Here is a 26,760-nt window from a genome sequence, read left to right as displayed (position 1 = left end):
GCAGCAGTAGTAGTAGTTGTAGTCATAGTAATAATAATAGTAGTAGCAGCAGTAGTAGTAGTTGTAGTCATAGTAATAATAACAGCAGTAGCAGTAGTAGTAGTAGTTGTAGTCATAGTAATAATAATAGCAGTAGCAGTAGTAGTAGTTGTAGTCATAGTAATAATAATAGCAGTAGCAGCAGTAGTAGTAGTTGTAGTCATAGTAATAATAATAGCAGTAGCAGCAGTAGTAGTAGTTGTAGTCATAGTAATAATAATAGTAGTAGCAGCAGTAGTAGTAATTGTAGTCATAGGAATAAAAATGTTGGGAGTAAAAGTAAAAAGTCAGATGTCTGAAAAATCTACTTAAAACAGAAATGGAACAGCTTTTCTATGTTGTCTTTTCTATGTTGTCTTTTCCATGTTGTCTTTTCCATGTTGTTTTTATCTTAGTCTTTGGACACATAGAATACCGAATCCTCTGCAGACACTTCCTCTAATGGACCACAGTGCCGCTCTGAGGCTTAACTAACTGGGGCTGCCTATGGAAAATGTGCTCCGACAGGGATTTAGACCAGGAGCTCCGGGGCTGGATGTGGATCTGATCAGATGAGCCGTTTCAAAGGTACAGCAGTGACGTTTAGGGAATTGTGTTCGCTCTCACCACTAATCGCTTAATGAGCTGGTCTCTCTCCGACAGTCTCTCTTGCAGTCTTCCCAGCTGCAAATCCTCACATCGCGACTGCCTCCCCCTGCACCTCTCCTCCCGCTCTCGCAGCCTGAGGTTAAATCACACAACACAAACATTCAGTCTCCCGTACCTGCGTTTATTTTCACTCTACGAGTTTCTATCTGCGTGGAGATGGGATTATTTCGGCTCACTCGTTCTCTAAGGCCACGATCCGAGCCTGCAGGTGGGTCTGGGCGCTGCTGTATTCAGACACCAAGCTCTGCATCTCCTTCTTGTGCTCCCGTCTGATCTCCTCCACCTCCTCTCTTCTTTTCTCCTCCTCCCGCTCCTTCCTCTTCTCGTCGTCCTCTACCTCCTCTTCCTTTACATCCTCGTCCTTCTTCTCCTCCCAGTGTTTCTGCGACTCTTCCAGTTTCTCCATCTCCACCCTCAGCTTCTCCACCTCCTCCTTCAGACGTTGTGCTTCTTCTTCGAGCTGAGCGTCTCTCTTTTTCCGTATCTCAGCGCTTTCATCTTCTTTTTCTTCAACTTCAGGTTTCTCCTGTTTTGTCCTGGTTAAAGATAGAAAGAACCCAGAAAACATGCAGGGGGAGTGTAAGTAATGGGGTTATTTAAAGAACATTAGAGCGTGGGGAAAAGGGCCAATGCAAACTTTAAAGAAACTCATTTAACCCATAGGAGTCTGTAATATCAGATCATATCAAAATGTGCAGAACATTCTCTATTTATATAAATATTTAGATAAATACCACATTTATCCTTTTCTCTTATATTTCATTTCTCACTCGTTTGTGGTTTTTTAGACTTGTCTTTTCTTTGCTCTTGTTTGTTGTTACTGCTGTATCTATCTATCTATCTATCTATCTATCTATCTATCTATCTATCTATCTATCTATCTATCTATCTATCTATCTATCTATCTATCTATCTATCTATCTATCTATCTATCTATCTATCTATCTATCCATCCATCCATCCATCCATCCATCCATCCATCCATCCATCCGGAGAATACAGACTCATCTGTATTGGAACACTGATCTAAATGTTGGGTCCTTTTCTAAGCTGAAAAATTAGAATTAGATTTTTTTGAGGAAAAAAATGAAATAACTTGTGAAAACACACCTTTATTACATGTAAATGAAATTTGGAGATTACACATTGATTTAGCAATTTGTTTTGTTCACAAAAGTAGTATAACATGAAAAACAGAAATAAATAGACAAACAATGCCAAAAATACAAAAAAAAAAAAAAATAGTAAAATTGTTTTTTGTAATGTCACTTTTAAGAAAAATAAAACTGACATGAAATGATAATGAATAATGATCAAACAATCAATCTGAAATCAATTTTAAAAAGTGCATGGAAACAGTTCTCTTTTGTCCAAACTGAACATTCATTGACTAAATATTGGGAACTGGTATGAACAAATAAATAACCTGACTCCACCGGTGGGGAAGTCTCATATAAGGCTGGAACCAAGGGAGACTCAGAGAAGGGAGGGCATGCTGCCTTCAGGGACCAACCAGAGGCTATGTAAATCTTGAATCTCACCGCAGATAAAACAGACATCTTCTACACAAAACCCCCATGCTGAATTGATAGATAAATTATTTATGTGAATGTTTTAATAAAAATTAATAGAAATGTGCAGCGCTGACTTCTAGGGGTTAAATCCACTTTAATAAAACATCCACATCTGCTTTCATGAAAGCTGGTGCAATAGTTTTTCCACACTGGAAGGAGCAGCAGACTGACCCACTCCCCTTCTGTTATTTAGAAAACCCACTCATCTCCCCACTTGTCTCCTCACCTTTCCTTTAGTTGTTTCTTCAACATGGCGTTTTCTCTCTGCAGCTCCAGCACAGCACAGCGGCTCTCATCCAGCTGTCGTTCAAACACCTGATGCTGGTTCTGCTGCTTCAGGTCCTGCACACACAAACAAAGAAAAGGTGCTCAGATACCTGGATAGAGGAGAATTTTCTAAACCCATAAAGAAAAGCTTTATCAGAAATATTCAGAACCGACACATTGGCAGATACCTTGGACAGGAAGGAGCTGAAAACCTGTAATCTGTAAGTAACTGAGCTGGAAGACAAATGTGATGGAGTAAAAGTACACTATTTGGTTCTGAGACTTAGTAGAGTAGATGTATAACATGCACAGAGTATAAATAATACTTGTACTACTGGTATCACTGAAGTATCACTGAATTATTTGACTGATGTTGGTGTCGTTAGGCTTGTGTTGACTCAATTATGTATGAACTAAATATTCCATTCCTATATTAATTCATTAATTACTGTTAACGTCAGCCATAAAATGTTTCACTGTTTCGTTTTGTTTGTCATATATGAACTAAATTTATTTATTTATAAAGTTTATTTGATAAGGACAGTACAAATTACACAGTATAACTTCTACCTGTTACAAACAAACTATAGTAACTGATGATTCACATAAAGAGATTATAGCTACTGCTAGTTTCCATCTCCAGTCACTAGTCAGGCTTTTAGTAGAGAAAGAAAGAAAGAAAGAAAGAAAGAAAGAAAGAAAGAAAGAAAGAAAGAAAGAAAAAAGAAAAGAAAAGAAAAGAAAAGAAAAGGAGAACATGTAAGGTTGCATAAAATGACATGCTACAATCACAAATGTTAAACAAAAAAAACAAAACAACTATATACACATATATCAATACAGCATATGCGCTTATACTTCTTCATTCATTGTGAGTTGTTGTCAATAATGTTTCAGTGTCTTGCTTGTGTTTTTTTTGTGTGGATGCCCGGAAGATTAGGTAGTTGTCACTGTAATAACTAGTAAATGAATAAATAAATACTTCAGTAAAAGTGCAATACTTTAGTACAGGGGTGTCAAACTCATTTTAGTTCAGGGGCCACATTAAGTCAAATTTGATCTGAAGTGGGCTGGACCAATGAAATAATAACATAATAATATATAAATAATGTCAACTCCAAACTTTCTTCTATGTTTTAGAGCAAAAAAAGTAAAATTATGTGATGAAAATGTTTCCATCTACCAACTATCCTTTAAAACAATGTGAATAACATGATCAAACTGAAATTTCTTAAGAAAACTAAGTGCAGTTTTAACAATATTATGTCTTTTCATCATTTACACAGGTACATTACAACTTACAGATCACAGTGGATCAACAAATACACAAAACATTTAATAACAGGCAGAATATTGTTAAAATTACACTTCAGACATTTCAAAATGTTCATATTTGTTGAGGTTATTCGTGTTTTTGTGAAATGATAATTTGTTTTAGTGTAGATACAGTAAAATGACATGAACATTTTTACATTTACAAAGAGAAAAATTTGGAGTTGTGAGTATCTATAGATTATTATGATAGTATTTTACTGATCTGACCCACTTGAGATTAAATTGGTCTGAATGTGGAACCTGAACTAAAAGGATTCATATCTTAGTGTAATTTTTGCATTTCACACATTCATCCCAGGGGCCAGACTGGACCCTTTGGCGGGCCGGATTTGGCCCCTGGGCCACGTGTTCGACACCTGTGCTTTAGTAGAAGTAATTGCAGTTTTAAGGAAGTCAAATCAATGACTTTTTTAGACATTTTTAAAGGTGTCTTTTTTTGTAACTTATATTTTATTAATTTTAAAAGAACAACAAAATGAAAACACAACAACATGAACATGTCTGGGTAGCACAGTCTTACCAATTATTTTGCTTATATAATGTCCATTTTTTCCACTTCTTGTTCATTTGTGGTTCTTGTAGTCTCAATCTGTGTTAGTTTTTCCATTAGAAATATGTCCTCAATCGTAGTTATCCATTGATCCTTTGATGGCACGTTCATCTTCCCCCATTTCCTTGTTATACATTTTTTTTGCAGCTATCAACATCACCGTTACCAAATATTTATCGTATTCACGTATCATGCCGTCACCAAAGTTGCACAAATAAAGAATTTCAGGTTTCTTTGGAATTGTGCACCCTAATACTTGACATAGGACATTGTAGATCATTTCCTAATATGCCAAAATTTTGAACATTTCCAAAAAACATGAGAATGGTCAACATCCATCTCCCCACATTCTCTCCAACATTCCTGATGCCTCTGTTTTTCAAGGTGTCTTTCATCAAATATAAGATGCAGTCACAAAAATAACAGTATAACCAGCCTCATGGTCATTGCCTTGAACCAGTCGTAACCATGTTTCAATAAAACTAACGTTACATTTCCATTCATCCATGACTAATGTTTCTGCTACTGACTTCCAAGCTGCTGAAGTTTATACCTGAACCCTTCCACTCACGAATGAATGCTGGTGGCTCCACTCATTCTCATCTCCATTATGCTAAAATGCTAAATATTAAGAACAAATCTGACACATTCTTTATAAAGATTTCCAAAGCAAATACAGCCATATCATTTATTGGGTCTGTGGAATTTTAAGATTTAAGGATTAATCATCAATTTTACGGATAATAAAGGACGATCACGTGTAAGACTTTTTAGGGCTTTTTAGGCATTCATGGACACCCTGACTTGGTTAGGTTCCACTTGTGCTGTTTGTGGACTTGGTCAGTGTGTTGTGTGTTACCTGTTGCAGTGCCATCATCTGTGTGTGTGCCTGTAGCTGAGCCTGTAGGTCTTCTATCTGCTGCATGTGTCTCTGGGTCATCTGACGGCTCCACTCTGTATGCTGCTGGGTCAACTCTGCCCGCTGCTTATCTGATATTACACACACAAAAACACATACAGAAAACAAAATCAATTTGGTCCACAGTTACAGGTACCCTTCTGCTGTTGCCATGGTGAAGTGTATCCATGGCAATAGCAACTTCACTGTTGAATTTATAATCTCAGTGTGTATCGCTGTGTGTGCACTTGTTCATTTGTCCATGCAGCTGTGTGTATGTCACTGTCTGCATGCGCTTATGCTAATGCTCATGTGTGGATGTGTTTGCGTGTATGTGTGCAGGTGTATGTTACCTAGCTCCAGGTGGTGCAGTGTCTGTAGTCTGTTCCTCTCAGACAGCAGATCTTCTTTTGCCTTTCTCTCTAACGCCTGCAGTGCCATGGCGTGATTGTGTCTCTCCTCAGCTAAAGGCTGGGTTTGGGGTTCCTCCAACACATTAACACACACCTTTTACAATACCTGCATGCTTTGAGATCCCACAAGCCTGTTTTTTTTTTTTTTTACACTAAAATGTTTCCAAGGCACATAGATATAGTATATGTGTACACTTCAAGCATAGAAAAACATGACATTGTCTCTCCTCGCTGCAGCACTATCGTCAAAGCTGCTAAATTATTCATCACAGTGCAAACCTATGAGTACATAATACTTTTCTCGATGTGTGTGCATCTTATGTTTGTATGGGTGTGTACCTGCAGCATCTCCCTCAGTTTCTTGTTTATCTCCTTCGTGTCTTGGACCTCCTTTCTTAGTCTGTCAATCTCAGGGTTGCCATGGCAATCATCTCCCGCACCCGCCTTCTTTTGCTCCATCTGCATTGGAGACAAAACGTGAGAACTTCAGCGCTCTAAGTGCAGCAAGTCAAGACTAATCCTAAAATTATGAACATGCGGTAAATACTGAATTAAATGAAAATATGTTTTTTTTTTTAGAATTCATAAACTAGAATGAATTTCCTAAAATAAACAAATAGCTGCAGAGCTCATTGTGCAGTCACAACAGGCTTATCCGTGTAATTAGCCAGGCAATTAGTTCTTGCACTTTCATAAAACTAGAGAAATACAAGAAACCGATTTAAGAGCTGAGCAGTATTCAAAATATCTCGACTGTTAGTCACTAATATGGTTAAAAGTTTCAAAATTGCTGGATCCCACATTTCCCATAATGCAACTTAATAACATATTTCATTACATTTTTCTGCTTGCTCAACATTTTTAAGACTCAAAAGTTGGTTGGACAAACTTTCCGTTGAGAACAAAACATCTGAGACAATCATCGTGATTTCTTTCACTTCCTAAAGCTATCCTCATGCTGCCCACTCATTAATGAGGAAAATTAATTTACTGTACATTTTTCAGTCTTTAATAAATAGCGGAGTGGAGAAACAGTAGCGGAGATATAGGGCTTAATGTACAACAAATGCTATCGGATTAGCATCATAAATCGCTTTACCAGACCAACAAGACAAATGCACAGATGAGATGAGAGTTTTTTCATCAGTATTGCCAAATGGCCATTTGGGCGACACGTGGAAGACAAGAATCATCTCTGGTCATAATCATGTTGTAATGAGAATGAGTCAAAAGCCACAAAACAACAAACGTACAAAAGCAGCTTCATCAGGATGGGTTATTACTTTTCCACTGTTTGAACTATATAGGTCAATGCATATAGGCTAATTAAATGCTGGTTTACTGTATCACCTTGGAGCTAACTGCATGTGCTGCAGTTGTGGGGCACTCATTAGACAAAACATGGTTTAGACATTTGGATCATTGCCCACAACTGTGGTTCAAACAGAATATGATTAATGAAGTAAACTCCAGCATCCTCGGATAATAGTCAGACATTAACTATGAAAGTCAGTGTGTTGTACAGATCAGATGGAGTTGGAGGTTTACCTGTGACTGCAGGTCTTTGAGTTCAGCCTGTAGCTCCTCAATCTGGGTCTGCAGCTCCTTCTCTTGGTTTTGCCATCTTTGTTCACTCTCAGCAACAGCAGCATTCATCTCTATCCTGAACTCTGCTCTGAGACGATCCTCACATTCTGCCCTGGAGGCACATATCAAAAAGAGGAGCATCAGAGTTAACCTAGATGCAAAAATACCATTTATTTCTTTTTGCAACTCTCCTATTTCAGTGAATCAGGGAATCGCCTTGTTTTCCAGCACTTCAACCTAATTTCAAGAGGTTCATGAAAATGTCTTTGCTTAAATAGGTATGGTACTAATTTGATTATTTCACTCTTCTCTTAAATATATTTGTAAATGCAAAGCTTCTTTATTATATTACAGGATTAGAATAATTATGGCGTAATCACGTCATACCTCTATAAGATAGGTAATCCCTTTTACATTTAGAGTAATGTGAGTGTTAATATGCATTACTGTTACTCAAGATACACTATAAAGTAAAGCCTCTGGATATGTAGCATCTCAGAGGACAGGACAGAATAATTGATGTTCTACTGAAACACACTGAAGTGAACTGACAAAGCAAAAATTACATATGATGTATCGCGCTGTACATTATGCAAATTATGAGTACTGATTTCACAGATTTGCCCCTCAGCTTAATTCCTTGATATCTTTTGAGAAGAGAACAGGAGGAGATATAAACAGAATCAGGATTTTGTAATGGAAGCCTAAGCAGTCCTGGCAGGTCGGTGTTCATCCTGTTACCTGATCCGGTCCTCCATGTGCCGCTGGCTCTGCTCTAAAAGGCTCCTCTCTGTATTCAATCGACTTTGCTCAAGCACTTTCTCCTCCAGTCGGTGTTTGTCTGCTCTCAGGGATGCTATCTCTCTCTGCTGTCTGTCCCGCTGCCGGTCTGCCTCCTCCTGGACTCGAGCCTGTCGGGTCCGGGTCTGGCGGAGTTCCTCCTCCAAGTGGGAGCACCGGGGTCCACATGTCGGAAGTGCATCAGGGGCTGTCCTTTCCTTCTTTTCTTGCTGTTGGATAACTGACTCCAGACGACATATCTAAGAGCAAAGAAAACACTTAATCCACAATTCCAATGTAATATCTAATCTACTACTCCACAGCTAATATCCAATAGTTTTCCCTCACCTCACTGGTTGTGTCTTTGAGTTTTGTCCTAAGCTCCTCCCTTTCCTTCTCCAGCCCACTGTACAGCTCCTCATGAGTTCTCCTCTCCTCCTCCAAACGTGCACATACCTTCCAAGAATATTAATCAACATTAATCATCATGAAAGCCACACATTTTGTCATTTTAACACGTCCATGCTATCATCATCTTATCACTGCGCCTAATTAATAAGCAGTGACAAAGAAGTGCATATAACAAGGCTTAAAGGGCAGGCAATTATGTGATAAAATGACTTTAGGATTTTGTATTAATAGTGAATATTAAATATATTCATTAACTTTGGTCTTTTTGACTGAGTGAAAGATTTTTGTATTCTTAAAATAGAGTCATACTCAGTGAGGAAATGAAAAAAAGGTTGGCAACACCTGATTTGGAAGTGTAGTATGGATTTGTGAGGGCTTGAACAGACGCATATGCGCTTCACACAGACTGAGAAAAGTGTTGCATTAGTGTCGCAGCAGTGTGACAGGATGAAAGGAAACATAACTCAAAGCGATACAGCCTTGTATCCAAAATAATTAAATCAAGACTCTTGCTGAAACGAAACTAATTAAACCTGCAGAGGGAGTGACAAATTAAAGGAAAATCCTTATGGTCTCCTGCAGAACAACAATAGGACATCAGGACTCACTGAGGGGTTTGATGAGTATGAAAATTTTGTGAATCATAAGCTATGACCCTCACAGTCACCAAATCTCAACCAAAGTGAGGACTTCTGGGAAATTTTCTCCAGCCGTGTGAGACAGCACTCTCCCTCGCCATCGTCCTCCTCCCTCACCAAATGAGTTCACAGGCTTGTAGAATCAGTGCCAAGGTGCATCCAGGCTGTTCTGGCACCTCACTGAGACACTTTATGTTGGATTTTTCCTTTAATTTGTCACCCGTCTGTATAGTAGTTAGCTGCCACAGCAGAAAAATATATTCTCCTCACTAGAGAGCCTGTTCTCTCACTGCAACATCCGTCAAAGTGCTGAAACTGGAAATGGAAAACTGAAATGGAGAAAAGTAGGCCTGCATAATATGAGGAAAATCTGCAGTGTGTTATAACATTACTATGACTTGCAATACATAAACAAACCAGACCCACAGTGACCACCAAGCTGACCATGATTAATCTGAGGGTAGGCAGGGCTTCATGTAACTGGCTGTATGGTGTGAATGCTGAGTGTGGATGCACAATAATTTGCTATGTATTTTTCATGCACGTCCATGTTCCAACAACAAGGAAATTCCTATTTATTGGCCAGCACTAGTATGTACACTGATATAAGATTCAACCTAAGAATAACTATTGAACTTGCACATCTAACAGTTACACTTATGCAGTATTCTGTGTTTAGGAAGATGTATTGTTCAGTTCCATGCCTTAACCTGTTTTCTCTTTGTGTGAATGTAAACTGCCCTAAAGCTACTGACGGATCTATGTTTTCTACAAAGTGTAACACAGTCAAATGCAGACAGATGGTCATGCTGACCTCTTGGTTGGTCTTCTTCTCAGAACTCAGAGCTTCTTGGACGCTGTGTAGTTCAGCTGCGTGTCTCCTCATCACCTCCTCTATCGCCTTCCGTACCTGCTCCTTCAGCCTCTTCCTGTCCTCCTCAGCCTTCTCCGCCAGTCTCTTCTTCTCCTCCTCCAGCTTCTGTTGCACATTGGCTCTCTCTGCCTCAACCTGCTCTATATTCTTGTCCAACTGCGACCGAACGCGAACCCTCTCCACTTCTAACTCTTTGCGTTGCCGGTCCAACTCCTCCTCCTTTTCCCTCTTCAGACGCTCTTTGACATCTTCTATTTCTTTGTGCAGGTCATCTCTTTCCTGTTCTTTCTCCTTGCGCAGTCTGTCTTTTTCCTTCTCAAACAGATCCTTTTCTTGCTCTCTCTCCTTTAGCAGGTTTTGTCTCTCTTTTTCTATGTCCTTCTGCAGTTTATCCCTGTCATCATCTGCATGTTTTTGGATGCGACGCAGCTCCTCTGTCTGGGCTCTCACCATCTCAGAACGTAAACTTGACAAGGCCTCAGCATGCTATAAATGTGCACACATAAAGCAATACTTAGCAGGTTAGCAACATTAAGCATGTGTGGGTATTTCTGTGTGCACAGATGGGCCAAACTACAGAAATACTGAAAACTGCTGCACCGTACATTAAAGTTTTTAATACAAATATTTATTAAGATCCTTCAATTGTCTATGAACCTAAAAAATTACAACACATGCAAATGGTACTGGGATAATTTGCATGTTTTAACAATGTTTTACAAACATTATTTTAAAAGTGAAGCCAGGAAAATACATTTATTCTATTTTATATTTTAATTGTAAATCATGAACTTTTATCTAAACAAGAACTATATGATGCATTAATTCTCCCTGCACCTTGGGTCTTTACCTCACCAATATCTAATTAATTCATTTTACATTTGACAATTTGACATTTTGTCAAACTGGTCTTGAGATATCACATTTGAAATGTAATGGGGACCAGAAGAAAAATAGAGATGCAACATCGAAAGATTTTCTCATATTTTCATGTCACTGGTCAAGATGTACACCTGCGTTCCACTCTCTAATGGCTGTATGATGAACAACCAATATTTTTTCCCCATTTCCTGCAATTAAATAAATTTACTGAGATGCAGTAAATTTACTTTTAATGTGTTTAGAACTGTGTTAGCATCTTTGAAAGTAGCATGAAAATGCTTCATGATTATTTTATAGACAGTCACGGAAAAAATTATTAGACCACCTGGTACAACTAAAGGTACATTTGTTTGGACAAATATAATGATAACAAAAATAGCTCATAAGAGTTCAATTTCAGAGCTTATATCTACCCATTTTCCATGTTTTCTTGATAATAACTTGATTGCATAACCATTGTTTCTGAGGACCTTTGATGGTCTAATAATTTTTTCCACGACTGTATATTATAAATATGTTAAGCACACAACTATCTCAGCTATTATTTGGATTTCAATAAATAACAGAAAGATCTCAAAGATTTCCACAGTGAAGCTTTTTAAATATGATTTTTGGCATATGTACTATATCTATCATTGCATGTATTGAGCTTAGATTTATTTGATCATTGTGTTACCTGGCGAATCTGCCGGGCGTGGTCACTGTTTCTCCCGCTGCTCTGTAGCTCCAGCTCCCTGTTCCTGCTTTGCAGTCGGCTCACCTGGCTTCTTAGTTCGTCCACCTCAGTGCACACACACACCTCACAGCCTCCGCGATTCAGGAGTTCCTCTAACACACACACACACACAGAAAACACATAAATAAACACCAACACCCAAGTGAAATGAAGAACACACACACATGCATAAGCATATTGACTGATTAGGCATAATAAACACAGAGTGAACTTACAGCTGGCCGACACTGAATGAGTAAGGACTTAAAACAAAAATAATTTCCATGCAATACATAAAATTCAGGCCATTTTTGCTGACTGGGTATAATGACACTTTGATGAAATGGCTTGCCTTTGAGGATGATGAATAATGTGCGTTTGTTGCATTTTCTGTATATATTATAATCGCGTGAGGAGCAAACTTAATTAACGCTGAGTCAGGGTGAATAATGGAAATGCACTGAGCTCAGCTGAGTTCGACCCATCTGAACTTTCTCCAGCAGACAGGTAAAAAGAAGGCAGGCGGACAGGCAGACACAGACAGAAAGACAGGGAAGCAGAACAAACCTGCTCTGCTCTGCAGCTCATCTTCCTGCAGCAGCAGCCTCTCCTTGGCGACCGCTAGCTCCTCCTCTGCCCGTTTAGCCACACCCTCGGCCTCGGACACACGCCTCCGATCCAGTTCTAGCTCCTCCTCCAGGTCCTGGAGGGAGGCATGATGGGTCCGGGAGGGAGAATTGGCACCAGGGCAAGCAAAGGAGGGCAAGTGATGTGAGGTGGGAAAAAAAAAAAAAACAGCACAATTGGGGAAAAAAGGGAGAGGGAGAGGAGGCGACAGCAAATTTGACACAGATAAGTAGGAAGAAGAGAAAGAACACAAGTAAGAGAGGCAGGGAGGGCGACAGGAAAAAAATGGGGAATGAAATGTGGTGAGTCAGGGAGCTATCTAACCCAGCTGCGAGCCTTTAATGGTCTGCTGCGAGGGCTTATGTCAGCTCTGTGCCAGCTCTCATAGGGCTTCTTAATGCTCATGCGTGAGGTGGTAATGGTGGTGGTGCAGTGGATCTGTCCTGCTCAAACTACTCATTAGCAGATAGTTGGCAGTGGGAATAGCACTCAGGGAGGGCAGTGTGTGGTTAGACTAGCTCTGCTTCCACTCCTACCTCCCTTCTTTCCCATCAAGATGATCATTAGCTGGGTACATCAGAGACAGAACTCTGCAACATTTCAATTTTCCTTCACCTCCCTGTTCACAGCGTTGGAGTCTAGTATTTGCATGAGTGAACGGAGTACGGCGGACTCTGTGCATACCTGGATTCGCTCCTGCAGTTTGACCATGCTTCTCTTGCTTTCATCCAGCTTCTCCAGGTGGCTCTCCACTTCTGCCTCCGCCCTCTTCACTCTTTCTCGCAAAGCGCTGTGCATTCCTTTCTTCTCCTCTTCCTCTCTCTCTTCCCACCGTCGCCGCTCCTCCCTCCAATCTGCTTCCATCTTCTTCCTCATCTCCTCTTTCTCCTCGTTTAGATCATTCATCTTTTGCTCCCATGCGTCCCTTTCCCCTTTCACCGCTCGCCTCTTCTCATCCTCTGCGCAATCCCGCTCCTCCTTCAGTGCCTTCACCTCCTCTAATAGAGCTTTTACTCTCTCTGAGTCCTCACGTTCCTCTGTTTGTCTCTCTTCCTCCTCTTTCCTTTTCTCCTCATCTTCTCGCTGCCTTTGCTCCTCTTTCCTCTTTCTGTCATCCTCATCTGCTGCATTCCGTAGCTCCTCACATTTAGCATCCAGCTCCTGGATCTGCTCCTGAGCCTTCTCCAGTTCTTTGCCCAACCTCAGGCTCTCCTCCTGGGCTGTACTGGTCTGGGCCTTGGCCTCCTGGAGCTCTTCCTCCGCAGCCTGGAGCTTGTCCTCAAACTCTTTTCTCAACTCTGCCTCGGTTTCACGCTCCTTCTCCTCTGCCTGGATGCGAAAACACTCAAAGTCTGCCTGTACCTGAAGGCGCAGAATAAAATATGTTACACTACGCTTACTTATGAACTCCCTGAAATCTTTCAGTACGCATTTCGTCAAGCCAAGCCAGTCATTTTATTTATGGCCTAGAAGGTTTTCCCTTCAAGTAGAAGGCTGAGGTGAGCATCAAAACTAACTCAATGACTTTTTCCAGATCTAATAGTCATAGTTACGCCATGTGTGAGTTTCTTCGGCCTGTTTTGTATTGAAGCTTTTTGCATGGTTTTTATGATCTGCTCTAGCGTTTCCAAATGTTTGTAAATATATGTAATTATAATAATGGTCAAGAATAATGAAAAAAATGGTTTTACTGAAAAAAACTAAATTTTCATGTGTGACAGACCTAAAAAAAATTTATACATAGACATAAGTGTAAGGAAAATGCTGGTGTGAATATGAAAAGGCTTTCAACTTTAAAGGTGGGGTAGGAGATCTTAGAAAAACGATTCGAGCAAGCTACATTTTGAAAATACTCAATTCAAAAGTCCAAACCCCCTTCTTCAGACATCCCCCTGAAGCCACACCTCCAGAGTGCTGGCACATGCAATGCTTGTTCCCGAAGGTTCATGAGCACTGCACAGCACCCCGGCTCCAGCCCCGGCTTGCAGATCCATGTGTACCTCATTCAGTCTCCTCCAACACCCCCGCTCTTACAGAACAGCCCCAGTTCATACCTATCTGGCTAATGTTACATTTCCTAGTGATTTATGTTAGTGACAAAACAGTTTGCCAGTGAACTTTCCATCCTAATATAGCTAATATTGCTAGCCAAACTCTGGCTCTGTCTTGGTTTCCTGTATAAGTGCTCCAAGTCTCTGAGAACGTGTGATTCATGCCCAAAGAGGGGTACGCACAGAGTGGGGAGGGGGGGAGGGACAAATGACAGTTGAGTTTGATAGACATGTCACCATTCAATCATTTTGATGGACCAGTTAAAATGATTGGATGGTATTTTCTTCAGTCCTGCATGTTCCACAGGTGACTAATTTTTTTTTTATTTTTGTGTTAGAGCATTTAATTAATTGGATGCAATCGGGGTGAGAAGGGGATTTTAAGCAATCTAGTAAAAAATGCTCAAGGAAAACATCTCCTACCCCACCTTAAAGTATAATAAATATTGCCAGTTTGAAAAAACAATAAGGAAAATGGCCAAACAAAACATGAAAAAATAACTACCCTCCCTCTAGATCACAGACGGCACTTCACAGATGAAAACCGATGGAAAGTTCAGATTCATATGGCTCAACATCACAAATTTGCCTGAAGCAGCTTTAAAATCTGTACAATAGCCTATATAGTGTCCCCTTGACCTTCAAACTCAGATTCAAGTAAGAAAAGACGCAAGCTAAAAATCTCCTGTAACAGAGAAAAAGCAACATGGCACCAGTATTCAGTTCTGTTCATCAAAATATCTAAATAAAACATTTTTCAATTCTAGAGACTGTGTGGACACTTCCTTGACTTTAACGGGAATATGTCACCTCACTTTACAATAGAAATTAATCAAGTGGTACCAGTAAGACATGGGGCTGCTCAACACATTGGTCTAATTTTATACATTTAAGTGAACTAGTGAACAGTCCATTGGTGTCTTATGGGATATTAATCAGTAACAATGCAGCACTTTTCCCCTCATATCAGGGAATTGTTCTTAGACATATTTTATACTTTGAAATAATACCCCGCCCCCTGAAGGGGTATTGGTTTTGGTTCGGTTTGTTTTTTTGTTTGTTAACACTCTAGCAGCAAAACTATAGCTTCAATTCATACCAAATTGGGTTTATAGATTGCCAGTGACTCAGAATAGATCTGATTACATTTTGGGAAAAGTAGGTCAAGGTTCAAATTTTAATGATTTTTTTCCCCCCTATTTACTAATAATGGGCGAAATTTCAAATGTCTATATAAACATCAATTTTGTTTCGGTTTACTTCAAACTTGGCACATATATAGAGGCAGTTTATATGCTGACATCTGCACACGCATAGACATGATGACAACGGCTGGACTGATGCCAAAATACAATACAATACATGCGAGGGGCGGGGTTTGTTGTGCCTGGCACCACTTGTTCAAAAAGTTAAATATTAAGATCTGAAGGCCTACCGCACTACCATTAACAATACAGAGAGATAACAAAATAAAGGACAACTGACAATAAATTGTAACATGTAGGGCTATCAAGTGCTGTCTAACCCAGTAAAGATTTGGTGACTGGGAAGGCCATAGCAAATGATTCATATCATTTTCATACTTATTAATTCATTTAGTGAGTCCTGAAACCCAGAACACTGTCCAATGAAGATTTTCCTTTAATCTGTCATGTGTCCGTAGGGCTGGGCAATATATCAGATTAATCTGATTTCACTTTCTACAAAAAAAGTGAAAAATGTCTAAATAGAGATTCTAATAATTGCAACCCTTTTGCTTTTTGTAATATACTAATTGTGGATGTGTTTCTGTAGTTGTATATGTCAAAAAACAATCAATTAAAAAAATATTTAAACATTTTTTTTTAAATCAAGATGTAATTTTTTGGCTGTATTACCCAGCTCTATCTGTATTTTACTAAATTAAGGTGTATTTATCTTGTTCTATCCCTTTTCCATAGTCATTTGATAGTGTTTGCACTGTGGTCAACACCTTTGGTTCATTTTATGCCACATCACAACAACTTAATTTGCCATATTATGTTACTCTAGAAACAACACAACACAAAAGACCCCTTCAAATTTCCAGACCAATTAAAAACATCTGTCAGTGTGATCATGAGGATAATGGATGGTCACAATTCACAGTAGAAAGCTGAGCTGCTCACTATTTTGCATAGTGGCATAAGAAGAGCAGGATAAGATGTATAAAAGCTGAGTTTGAACATTAAGATTATTCTGTCAAATACTAATTTCTGATTTCTTTCTGATGTATATTGTATTGTTGAATATGAATTTGTGAGTGAAAACACTACATTGTTCTAACATTTTTATCTGTATCTGCAACTAAATACACCATAAGACAATACTTTTATTTGGGATAAATTTTCTTAGCAGTATCTAGAACTTTTTTAAATCTCATTTTACTCAAATGCACAAATAGTAGAACCCCATGGTCTGGAGCTGTATATGCTTCCAGCCTAACAAAAAGGATGCATTTGTTAAAGCGCTATTTATGTAATAGACCTGTGTGATAGCATACTCATACTCATACTCATACTCATACTCATACTCATACTCATATTCACACTCACACTCACACTCACACTCACACTCATACTGCAGATGACAACCATTGCAGAAGATCATATTTCTAAATAAAAGTTGATACTGTTGGTATGTCTGATTAATGTTGGTGTTTTATTGTCGAGCTCAGGATGTAAATTAGGCATGAGGTCTTGAACTGGAACTGCAATCTCCACTAGGATGACTCTTACAGGTCACATTGATTTGCTGTTCCCATGGGGAGATTACACATTAAATCACAACAACACAACATGCCCTTGACTGCGGCCCACACATCAGAGCTCACCCGGACACAAATGTACACGCACCTGGGCTCCGGCTCTCTGCTGTTCATCTAGTGACTCCTGCAGCTCAAGAAGGCGAATTCGGAGCGCTGACCCCTCCCCTTCATGGCACGACTCCATCAGGACTCGGTGCAGCTCCTCATGGTGGGCATAGTTCAAGGCCTGCAGAGTGGCCTCTTGCTCCTCATTCCTCATGTTCAGAGAATAAATCACCTGTGGAGTATCAAAAGAAAGATGCAGGAAAAGGTTCACCTTCACACCTTGGGGTCTCACTATTGTGTATTTCATATTGACATGCATCCTAACAATGCCTTCTTATAAGTTGTTGTCATTTATTTCTCATTCTCATATTTTCTATCATTGGTTCTGCCTGACAAGTGGACACACTGTTACTGTGAGCTTTTAAAGCCACTCTACGCTCTCTTCATTATTACGTTGGGTTTTATAATAACAAGGATTTTATTTCATCAAGGTCATCTAATAGAGGAATCATGCTTTTATGTTGTATTTTACCTATTTTTGGAAGTAACTACAGAATAATTTAAAACTGAAACATCTTGTCACTACTTAGACTCAGCTGACACCTAAATACGTTGTGTTGACTGAATTATAGATTTTATCTACTGTGACCTAGACTAGAACTTAATAAAAAAATAACACATGAATAAAAAACACATCCACTTTTCTTATATTTGACAGGATAGTATATTACAGTGTGACAGTTTTCTTCAATCGCTTGTGTCAGAATTTCTTTCTTTGTTCAGTTTTGAGAGAAGTCAGTTGCCTTTAGGTTGTCTATATCATCTTGGACATGGGGTTGTTTTGCCTCAATTCATTTATATCACAACAGAAGAGAAAACCGACACCAGTACCAGTCCACAAACACAGACTGTATGGAGCCAAAACTTGGAGTTGGCAAATATTAAACTGACACTGACTGACAATGAAACACAATAATCCCCAGAACAAACATTAGAGTTTGAACAGTAGCATTGTCAAACTGCGTATGTGCTTTGTAACCACAGATGTGTGAGCTAATATAGGCCACACTTTGCAGCTTCCTGCACTGATTCTCCTGCCTGCAAGCATGTGTGGGGTCTGTCTTTGCCTCTTCCCTATATAGACTGTGACTAACACATGAAATATAGCCTGTTTCATCCCACTATTCACTCTACGCCACGTCTACAGTGTCATCATCTGCTCCTACTGACCCTGACATCTCACTTACACATAGGTGTGTGTGAGTTTGTGTGTGCATGTGCATGAGATGGGTGTATGCTTGGGACACTCTGGCTCATATTTTACCCAGACGCCTCTCTGTCTGCAGCACAAGAGCTGGCACAGCACTGTTGGACATTCCCACAGTCTACAGTATGTGTGTGCATGCCACCGCCTCTCATTTGGACAAATGACTTCACGCCATTAACACTGTTTATAATTCATTTCCATTAATCTACAAAAAATGTCTTTAAATCCTGGTTCTGAAATCAGTAACTGATGAGACATCCCTCTAAATACCAGTCACAAACTGTCAAACACTTGTACAGTGTGTCATTCTAACTATTCAATCACGTCATAGTGGATGAACTTTGACTCACGAACTATGACTCATGACTCAGAGGACTGAAGAGGACTCTGAATCGAGAACAGGCTTTGATATGTGTGTCCCATTCCTGGCTGTCCTCTAAAGTGACACCAAGAAGGGAAGCACAAGGACATAGCAGTAGAGGAGGAGAGGACAATTTAACAAAGTTTATTCTAAATCTTTGGATCTGGTCTTGAGCCTTAGCGACAGGTCACTTCTGGGCATAAAAAGTGTACATTACATCTGCACTTTAAATTTAACCAAACAACCCCTTGTGATTGTTCTACCTCCTAAACTGCAGTCATCGTGGTGATATGCCACTGTAACGGCTGTTCAATCTTCTTTCGGTAAGAATCTGGATTGTGGCTGCAAGGTTCGCTCACATTGATTCAGAGGTTGAGTTCTGATTTAGGATGATGAGACCTGGCTCACCATTTCATCTCAAATGTGCTTGATGGGTTTGAGCTCAGGCCACAGTGGAGGTCTGTAAAACCATATATTTATGAATTTCACTTCACGCTCCAGGGTAGGGTCATGTAGGGCTGTCATCATAATGGCATTTTCAGTTGCTGATTGAGTGTCAAACACATAATTGCTATTATCAATACAATTATATTTCAGTACACTTTAAAGAAGAGGAGGCACACCGAATACAGACAATATTTACTTAAGGATACAAAGATTTTTTTTTGCTACTGAAAATGGTGTGGAAATAATGACAAAAATAACAGTTTTAGCTGTTTTTATACAGGTGAACAGACAATTATAATTTTTTTTTTTTTTTTTTTTTTTGGGGGGGGGGGGGTTAAATGAAAGAAACTGCATTAGGCCTAGGGTGATATTGACAGGAGAAAGGGTATGTTACTGCAAACTTGTAAGCATGCCGTTTGTAAAACAGTTGTAACATCAAGTTTTCCATAGCCCACTACATAGAGTCATGACATAAATAAGGGCTGCATGACACTGTGAAAAATCATATTGCGATTTTTGTAGAAAACATTACTATTTATGATTACAATAAACAAATGGTATGATGCTTAACAAGATCAGTATGACTGAATTCAAAGACCACCACACACTTAAGGTTGTGATCGTGTTTGGCCTGTTTGTTGGCATCCATTTCATCTGGTCTAGAAACCACACAGTGCACAAGTGTCACTGCTCAAAAAGAGGCTGTTTATACATGTATTTGGTAACGCACAATATGCATGTGTGAAATTAACTCTGTAAAAACCACAGAAATGTTGAACTGAAATGAAAACCTAAAAAAATAAATCTGAATGACTGAACACTACACTCAAGTATTTATAGTATTTAGTTAATAAACCTGCAAAGGGATGTCAAATTATTCATAAAAAGTTTAGGGTGGTGACAATTTTTATTTATTCAGTTATTATTTTCTTTTAAAGTTAGTATTCCCAGTGAAGAAGCCTAATATCAGCTGCTGGTCCTGACACTTTAGGATACAGCCTATATGTGCTGTTTAATCAGTCTATCTCTATAATACAGTATTTTACAGGGAAATTTTGGTTCAGTTACCTTTGATTTTTGAAAATGTTTCATATCCAAATGATAGAATGTGATAAACATAGAGTACCCATGTTAGATTACGCAGTCTAAAGCTTTATCATCATATACAATGTACTATATACTGTATGTAACAAATGGTCCCAGATAGTCACTGCATCACTTAATGAGGCCACAACTGAATATTAATTAGTAAATAGTATTACATTGACTTAATTATGGATGCAGCAGTATATCAGCCAGACATCAGTATCAGCATCATCCATCAGTAACATACAGTAGATAGCAGTGGCAGATATTTATCAGTCATGTTATCATCCATCCATCCATCCATTTTCTGAACCACTTAGTCCTTGTGAGGGTCATCCTGGTTACCTATGGGCTAAGGCGGGGTACACCCTGGATGTGATGCCAGGTCATTTCATAGCTCTGTCATGTTTTACTGAAGCTTTTATCATAAATTTGTATGTTTGAGTTTGTGTGTCTGTGTGTGTGTGGCAGCACAAACAAAATGAAGAAACATAAAATAACATTCTAATCAGCATCATGTATTGGCCAAAATGTTGTTTTGTATGCATATCAGTATTAAGGGTGTATGAAAACATCAGTTCTGCAATATATAGCGATATTTAATTTCACAATACTGTATCGATATTAAAAAGTACTGTATCGATATTTTTAGGTATTTATTGAAATGCAGATATTGTGGAGGTTCATTTTTGTTTTTCTTTTTTTGTTTATATTTTATTTATTCATATTTAACACTCTTACTAAATAATGTTAGTTCCTTTTTTGGGGACTGCACAAAAATAATGGTATAATGTTAGTTCTGAAATAATACACTGTAAGCCCGGAATTTGTATTTACTAAAATGCTTTAATTACAATGCACTTAAATGATTTAAGTTTTATGATGTTACTATAAAATGTTAATTCTACTAATTTGTAGACATAGTTGAAAGTACGAAAAAGTTTAAATTGAATGGAATTAAATCACTAAGTTTTAGTCATTACCACACCTTTTTATCTTCGCATTGCATTGTGGGTATTGGGCATGTTGTTGAAAATGTGTTATTTTTATGTGCAGGGGTTCAGCGGGGTTGTGGTGTTAGTGTTAATTTGGATTTAATGTGTGTATGGCAGTGTTTATTGGCCTTTTTGTGTTTGTTTTTGTATTTTTGTAGAGCTGCACCTTGAGTCAGAGCCATAGGAAGAACAATGGCTTTCCTGCTCATCTAGGACTGTCATTGTTCAATGGAAATCTTAAAGTCTTGTCAAACTAAAAACATGTCTATTACTGGCAAACAGCATTGAATTAACTTCCATTCATACTACAATATATTAAGATGAATAATTTCATAGCTATTATGGTCAGAAATAGGTTTTTAAGTCTGATTATCTTTAAAAAAAAGTTGTTTAATTAATAATAAATTAATGTGGCTGCAATTGAGAAAATTAGTCAGTGTAACCTAAAATGCTGAGTTGAATGGTTGGATAGTGGGGTTGATTTTACAACAGATTTAAAGTACAAATAACTTGTCATTTAGCGTTTTCTATTTAATAGTTTAAGTTCAATACTTTTAGCATTAAAGTTGAACCTACTTAAACCAATTGATTAGTCGATCATTACTCAAATCATTTAAGTGCAATCACTTGCCTCAAATTTTTTGAGTAAACTCTACTTATCCAGGCTTACAGTGTAGAATATGAACATTTGAACAGGATCTTAAACTGTAATGTCTGTAAAATATGATTAAAGTTTTTAACAGAGGAAAATTTTGTGATATAACATTAGATCCTGTTGTGATCAAATAAAAATGTGTTTAGTATTTGTGCATATTTCTGGTGTAATTCAATTTTTTCAAGGAAATAATCTTTTAAAAAAATAAACAAATCCAATAAAAAATGGCCTTTTTAACAGTATCATGATATATAGTGATATATCGTATCGTGATCCTAGTGTTGTGATTTGAATCATATCGCCAGATTGTTGCCAATACACACCCCAAATCAGTATCAGCCAAAAACTGTTTAATCATCGGATCTACACCTTAAAGACTGAAGAACACTACTGCTACAGAAGAAAAGATGAATCCAATATGAAATCCACTCTAACTCACTTCAATGCATTGATGTGTGTTGCCACTACAGTCTTATTTGGCTTTGCTTGCTGATTGAGAGATGGAAATTCACTTTATTCATCCCACAAGGGAAATTCAGTTATTCTTGGCTAAAATTAAATAAAACTAAACTGAAACAAAATCAAAAGAGGAATTATTTGCAGCATAATTCTTATCAGATTTTGACCATTAGCTTATGGGTAACACTAGCTATATTGTTTGAGTACAAAAGCCTTACTTCTTACTATCACATGCCATATAACCACAACATCTCAAGTATGAGTCCCTGTAAACCGTACATGCATTATAGTCCTGTACAATATATCTTTAAAAAGTTCAAAACATGTATTTGAAGGAGTAGTAGGTGATCCCACTCATGACCAGCTTTGTGGATGCACAAGTGAAGACATTTGGTGTGGCAGTGTGGTCGGACGGTGACAAGAGCCTCTCGCAACTGTAAATCCTGTCTCAAGCTCCCTGTATTGATCCTGCTAGTCGATAATGTTATTCATGTAGCCTCACAAGCCACTGCCTGTGCTTATTGACAATAACTTCATAGTCAGCAAAGCATGAAATTAATATTCTGTCTACAGTGTAAAGGAGAGCTGAGAAGAGGCTGTAGAAACAGTCATGAGATGTCGAATGAATGGTAGCTGCACAAGAGGAGAGGTTAGGCAAAGAGACAAGCGTGCACACACACTTTCTCTTACATCAAACCCTCTACCACATACACACACATGCACATACCTCCACACATATCAAAGAGGGTACCGGGTGTGCTGGATTACAAAGCAGGGAACATTGTGACAGTGTAAGCTAGATAAGTACAGGAAATCACATGGACAGAATTAGAGCTGCCAATCAAAAAGTGTGGGTGTATAGATGCACACACAAACACACACTTTAATATGCTACTGTTGATCTCAGTGAGTCACACAATGAGACTACTCTTCTCTTTAATGCTGTGGGTGAGTGTGTGTCTGTTAACGCACAAGCTTATGTGAACATTCACAACAGCTGGCCTGACACGGTCAGCTACCGCTTTCTTCCCATTGGCTTGTTCGGCCATGTAAACACACTCCGACGTGCTACTGGTTTATCTTTAGCAGCACCCATTCAAGCAGGGCAGACCACTCTCACAGGCAAAAGGGAGAGAGAAAGAGGTTGGGAGGGGGGTGAAGAGGGAGAGGGAGGGGGAGGGGGAAGGGGGAAGGGGGAGGGGAGTCGCATAAGTCAAGCATAAGTGTAGATGGGTGAGTGGAGGAGCGAGGGACGGGCAGACGTGAGGAGGTGTGTTAAGTACAAGTGCATGACTGCGTGTGTGTGCCAGCCTCCGAGTAGGGGTTATTAAATATATAAGGTTACCACAGCTGACCCATTTCCCGCTTCCTCTCCTCTCCACACCCCGCCCGAAAACACTCAAATAAGCCATGTGTCACATGCCCAGCATCCCAAAGCTGAGAGAAAATGCTTACACCAAGTATCAGATTTGATTATATTTCATCAGCACTCTGGGTTTTGGATTAATTTACTGTGGTCAAAGAGCAAAAGTAGACACCAGGGCTTGCATAAAGTTTCAGGACAGAGAAATGAGTCCAGTCTTCTTAAGGGAAATATTAGGATGGAAGGAGTAAAGGGGCTGGATGAAGGAGATGAGAGGTGGAAGGACTAGGCAGGCAAATTCCTCTAACAGACACAGACACAAGTGCTGACCCTTCATCTGTGTCATCTTTATTTGTGTACCCATGTTTGTGAAAGGAAACACTTTAAGAAAACACACATAAACAAATACTGCACGTATTGCATTGCACACGTTCTTACGCGCACACACACACACACACACATACACACCTAGTGGCTACAGAGAGGTGAACCCATAAGGGAGGATGGGAACTGCACAGTCATCAGTAATTGTCATAGCTCAACAAGCAATAGGTCATGCCCTGCCTCTGTAAGCATTATTGTGAAGCAGAGACAGGGAGAATCCCATATAGCAATGCTTACTGTATGACAAGCAACCAGAGGAGATGGAGCTGCTGCAACTGTCAAGCATCTCTGCCTGCACACTGATAAGTGCATATGAACAAAGACACACAGGCACAGCATCTATTAAAGAAATAACACCATCAGCTCTCCAGTCATTCATTGTAGATACAGTATTACAGAGACTGCAAACAGCTGCTGAAACAGAAGGGCTTGCTGGTTTCTGTCTCACTGTAAATCAAAACCTGTGGGGATTTGTGACCGTTGTGCAGACAAAGAAAACATTACTGTAGGCTTTGTGCAACCTTTGCAATAATTCTATATCTTTCAGTTTACCAACAAACCGCTCAGTGATGATATTGACTGACTGACTAGTTGTTGCATTATCGTTAATTGCTGCCTTCAGGTCTGTCTCTGGTAAAAATCTGCAGCCTACACCTATCCTCAGTGATCATTGTCTGATTACACTGTCAGTCACGAACACCGATAAACAATGATCCAAGTTTTCTCATCATTTTCTGAAGGGATGATGATGGTTTACATGTAGTAGTTTTCTAGAACCTAACACTGAAAAAGCCCAGCACATACAATGCCTGTACGGGTCTATTAGTGGAGGACTTCATTTTTTTTTTTTTTTACTGTAGCTTCTATATTTTTCAGTTTTCTCATGAATTGCTCAGGCCTGTTTCAGCCACAGCATTTGTTTCTGCTGTGATAAGTGTTGGTCAATGACAGGATAATTCCAGCTCGTCCTGTGTTTGTGTGAGATGGCAGTGATGAGGCAGCCATCAGATCATCCCATCAGTCTGACGGAGCCGGGGACAGCGCGCCTCTCCCGGTGTCACCGGCAGGGCTTACCTTGGTGAGCTGAGCGATCTTCTTACACATTTTGTTGTGCATCTGGCAGTCGTACAGCTCCTGCTCGATGTTCGGGAACTCTGCCGCAGTCCCGTTAACGGTGGAGCCCGGCCCGGGGGGCTGTGGAGCCTTACCGGCGCCTGAAGCCATAACGAAACACCCCCAAGGGAACTTCCCGGACCGGAGGATAGTCAGAAATGAACCCGCCGCCTCTCAGATGAAAATTCCCATCAAAATCGTGTCAACTTTCTATTCACGGATCTCATTGCTCTGTCGGTAAACCTCCTCCCGTGAACAGCAGCTCGAGCAATTTGCGTGGAAACATTTGGTGGTAGATCGGTGGGGCTCTCCTCGTGCGTTCCGGTAGTCGCCCCCCTCTCCCGCTGTCCGCCCGGTGATCGCGGAGGTCACACGCTGGAAGTCCATCGGGGACGCGCTCGCGCCAACCGACCCTTCCCTGCTGTCAAAGATTTTTTTTTCTTATTCTAACGGGGAGAGCTCGAGGATGAAGGCGTACAGTCCAACCACCTGTCTCGTGGCAGGGGCGGAGAGGGGCGTGTGTATCCTATGGAACATTACCGGAGACAGCTCGAGAGGCGCACTGCTGCAGTGCTGCCCCGCCCCTACCGGCGCTGCTGTATCAATGCCTCTCACCGTGTGGAGGCATGGGGGCGGGGGGTCTCTGGGGTCTGGTCGTGTGATTGAACTCCATCAGTGAGATACCGTAAACAGAGCAGTTCACACAGGCCACGCATGCAGGAACATTTGATCGTCTACTTCATTTTTAAGTCGTCAGGAAAAAGAAAAGATGAACCAGCATGCATCTGAAAATATTTACAGGCTACTACTGTTGGAATGAAAGAATTGTGAATTTCTTATGCATAAGCAACCCCCAAGTTGGGTGCATGATGGTTTTGGTAATGACTGCAAATTAGTTTAATGGTTTTCATCAACAGGGTACTGCATTAACATCCACCCTGCATCACCCTTACTGCACTGTTTGGATCAAGGGGAATGCCAAATTACCCAAATCACCTCAAATTAACCTATTATTATTTTACCTTTTATTTCACCAGGCAAGACCTTAGGAACACTTTGTTATTTACAGTGTCTGCCTGGTGACTGCTACAGAACACATGCAGGGGGAAGGTAGAATGAGCGAGGAGGAGGACAAGCAGTAAAGAATCACACCAATACAACGAATTTACTGTTTTAATTGAGTGTGAACCAATGCATTTTTATTGAGCTTTTGCTTAGGATTAGTGAGGTGAGGCCAAAATACACAATTTGGCCCCATTTAAAAATGAAATGTTTTCTAGGTTCTAAAGTAAGTCAAACATGAATCAGATCTTACTCTAACCTTTAAACAAGCCATCTGTGACCTGGTGGATCTTAGTTTAATTTGAAAACCCTGGTACTTGATGGACAACAGTGTTGAGCCCATAGACTGTTCCACAGAGGACAGAAGGCGTTATCTTATGATGAACCTCGTAGACAGATTGCCTTTTCTCTTCCTTTTGGCTTACAGACTGATGGAACGACCTTTAGTC

At 39.7% G+C, this 26,760-nt stretch overlaps 1 protein-coding gene across 1 annotated transcript in view; it reads right to left on the bottom strand.

The window, feature by feature from the left end:
• The window catches only part of fam184b (family with sequence similarity 184 member B), a 32,344-nt gene extending 6,551 nt beyond the window's left edge, over window positions 1–25,793 (bottom strand). The window contains exons 1-15 of the mRNA XM_030146145.1: window positions 25,211–25,793; window positions 17,163–17,351; window positions 12,923–13,600; window positions 12,179–12,314; window positions 11,573–11,724; window positions 9,955–10,500; window positions 8,440–8,547; window positions 8,053–8,351; window positions 7,273–7,423; window positions 6,064–6,183; window positions 5,665–5,797; window positions 5,273–5,403; window positions 2,488–2,603; window positions 864–1,223; window positions 646–760 (exon numbers count right to left, since the gene is read on the bottom strand). Coding sequence (XP_030002005.1) covers window positions 646–760; window positions 864–1,223; window positions 2,488–2,603; window positions 5,273–5,403; window positions 5,665–5,797; window positions 6,064–6,183; window positions 7,273–7,423; window positions 8,053–8,351; window positions 8,440–8,547; window positions 9,955–10,500; window positions 11,573–11,724; window positions 12,179–12,314; window positions 12,923–13,600; window positions 17,163–17,351; window positions 25,211–25,360 — 3,384 coding nt within the window. The 5' untranslated portion in view covers window positions 25,361–25,793. The remainder of the gene's footprint in view (window positions 1–645; window positions 761–863; window positions 1,224–2,487; window positions 2,604–5,272; window positions 5,404–5,664; window positions 5,798–6,063; window positions 6,184–7,272; window positions 7,424–8,052; window positions 8,352–8,439; window positions 8,548–9,954; window positions 10,501–11,572; window positions 11,725–12,178; window positions 12,315–12,922; window positions 13,601–17,162; window positions 17,352–25,210) is intronic.
• Window positions 25,794–26,760: the final 967 nt, after the last annotated feature.

This window comes from Sphaeramia orbicularis, chromosome 1, assembly GCF_902148855.1.
Source record: "Sphaeramia orbicularis chromosome 1, fSphaOr1.1, whole genome shotgun sequence".
Lineage (NCBI taxonomy): Eukaryota > Metazoa > Chordata > Actinopteri > Kurtiformes > Apogonidae > Sphaeramia > Sphaeramia orbicularis.
The sequence above is the reverse complement of the archived record's forward strand: the minus strand, read 5'-3'. Positions and strand labels throughout refer to the sequence as shown.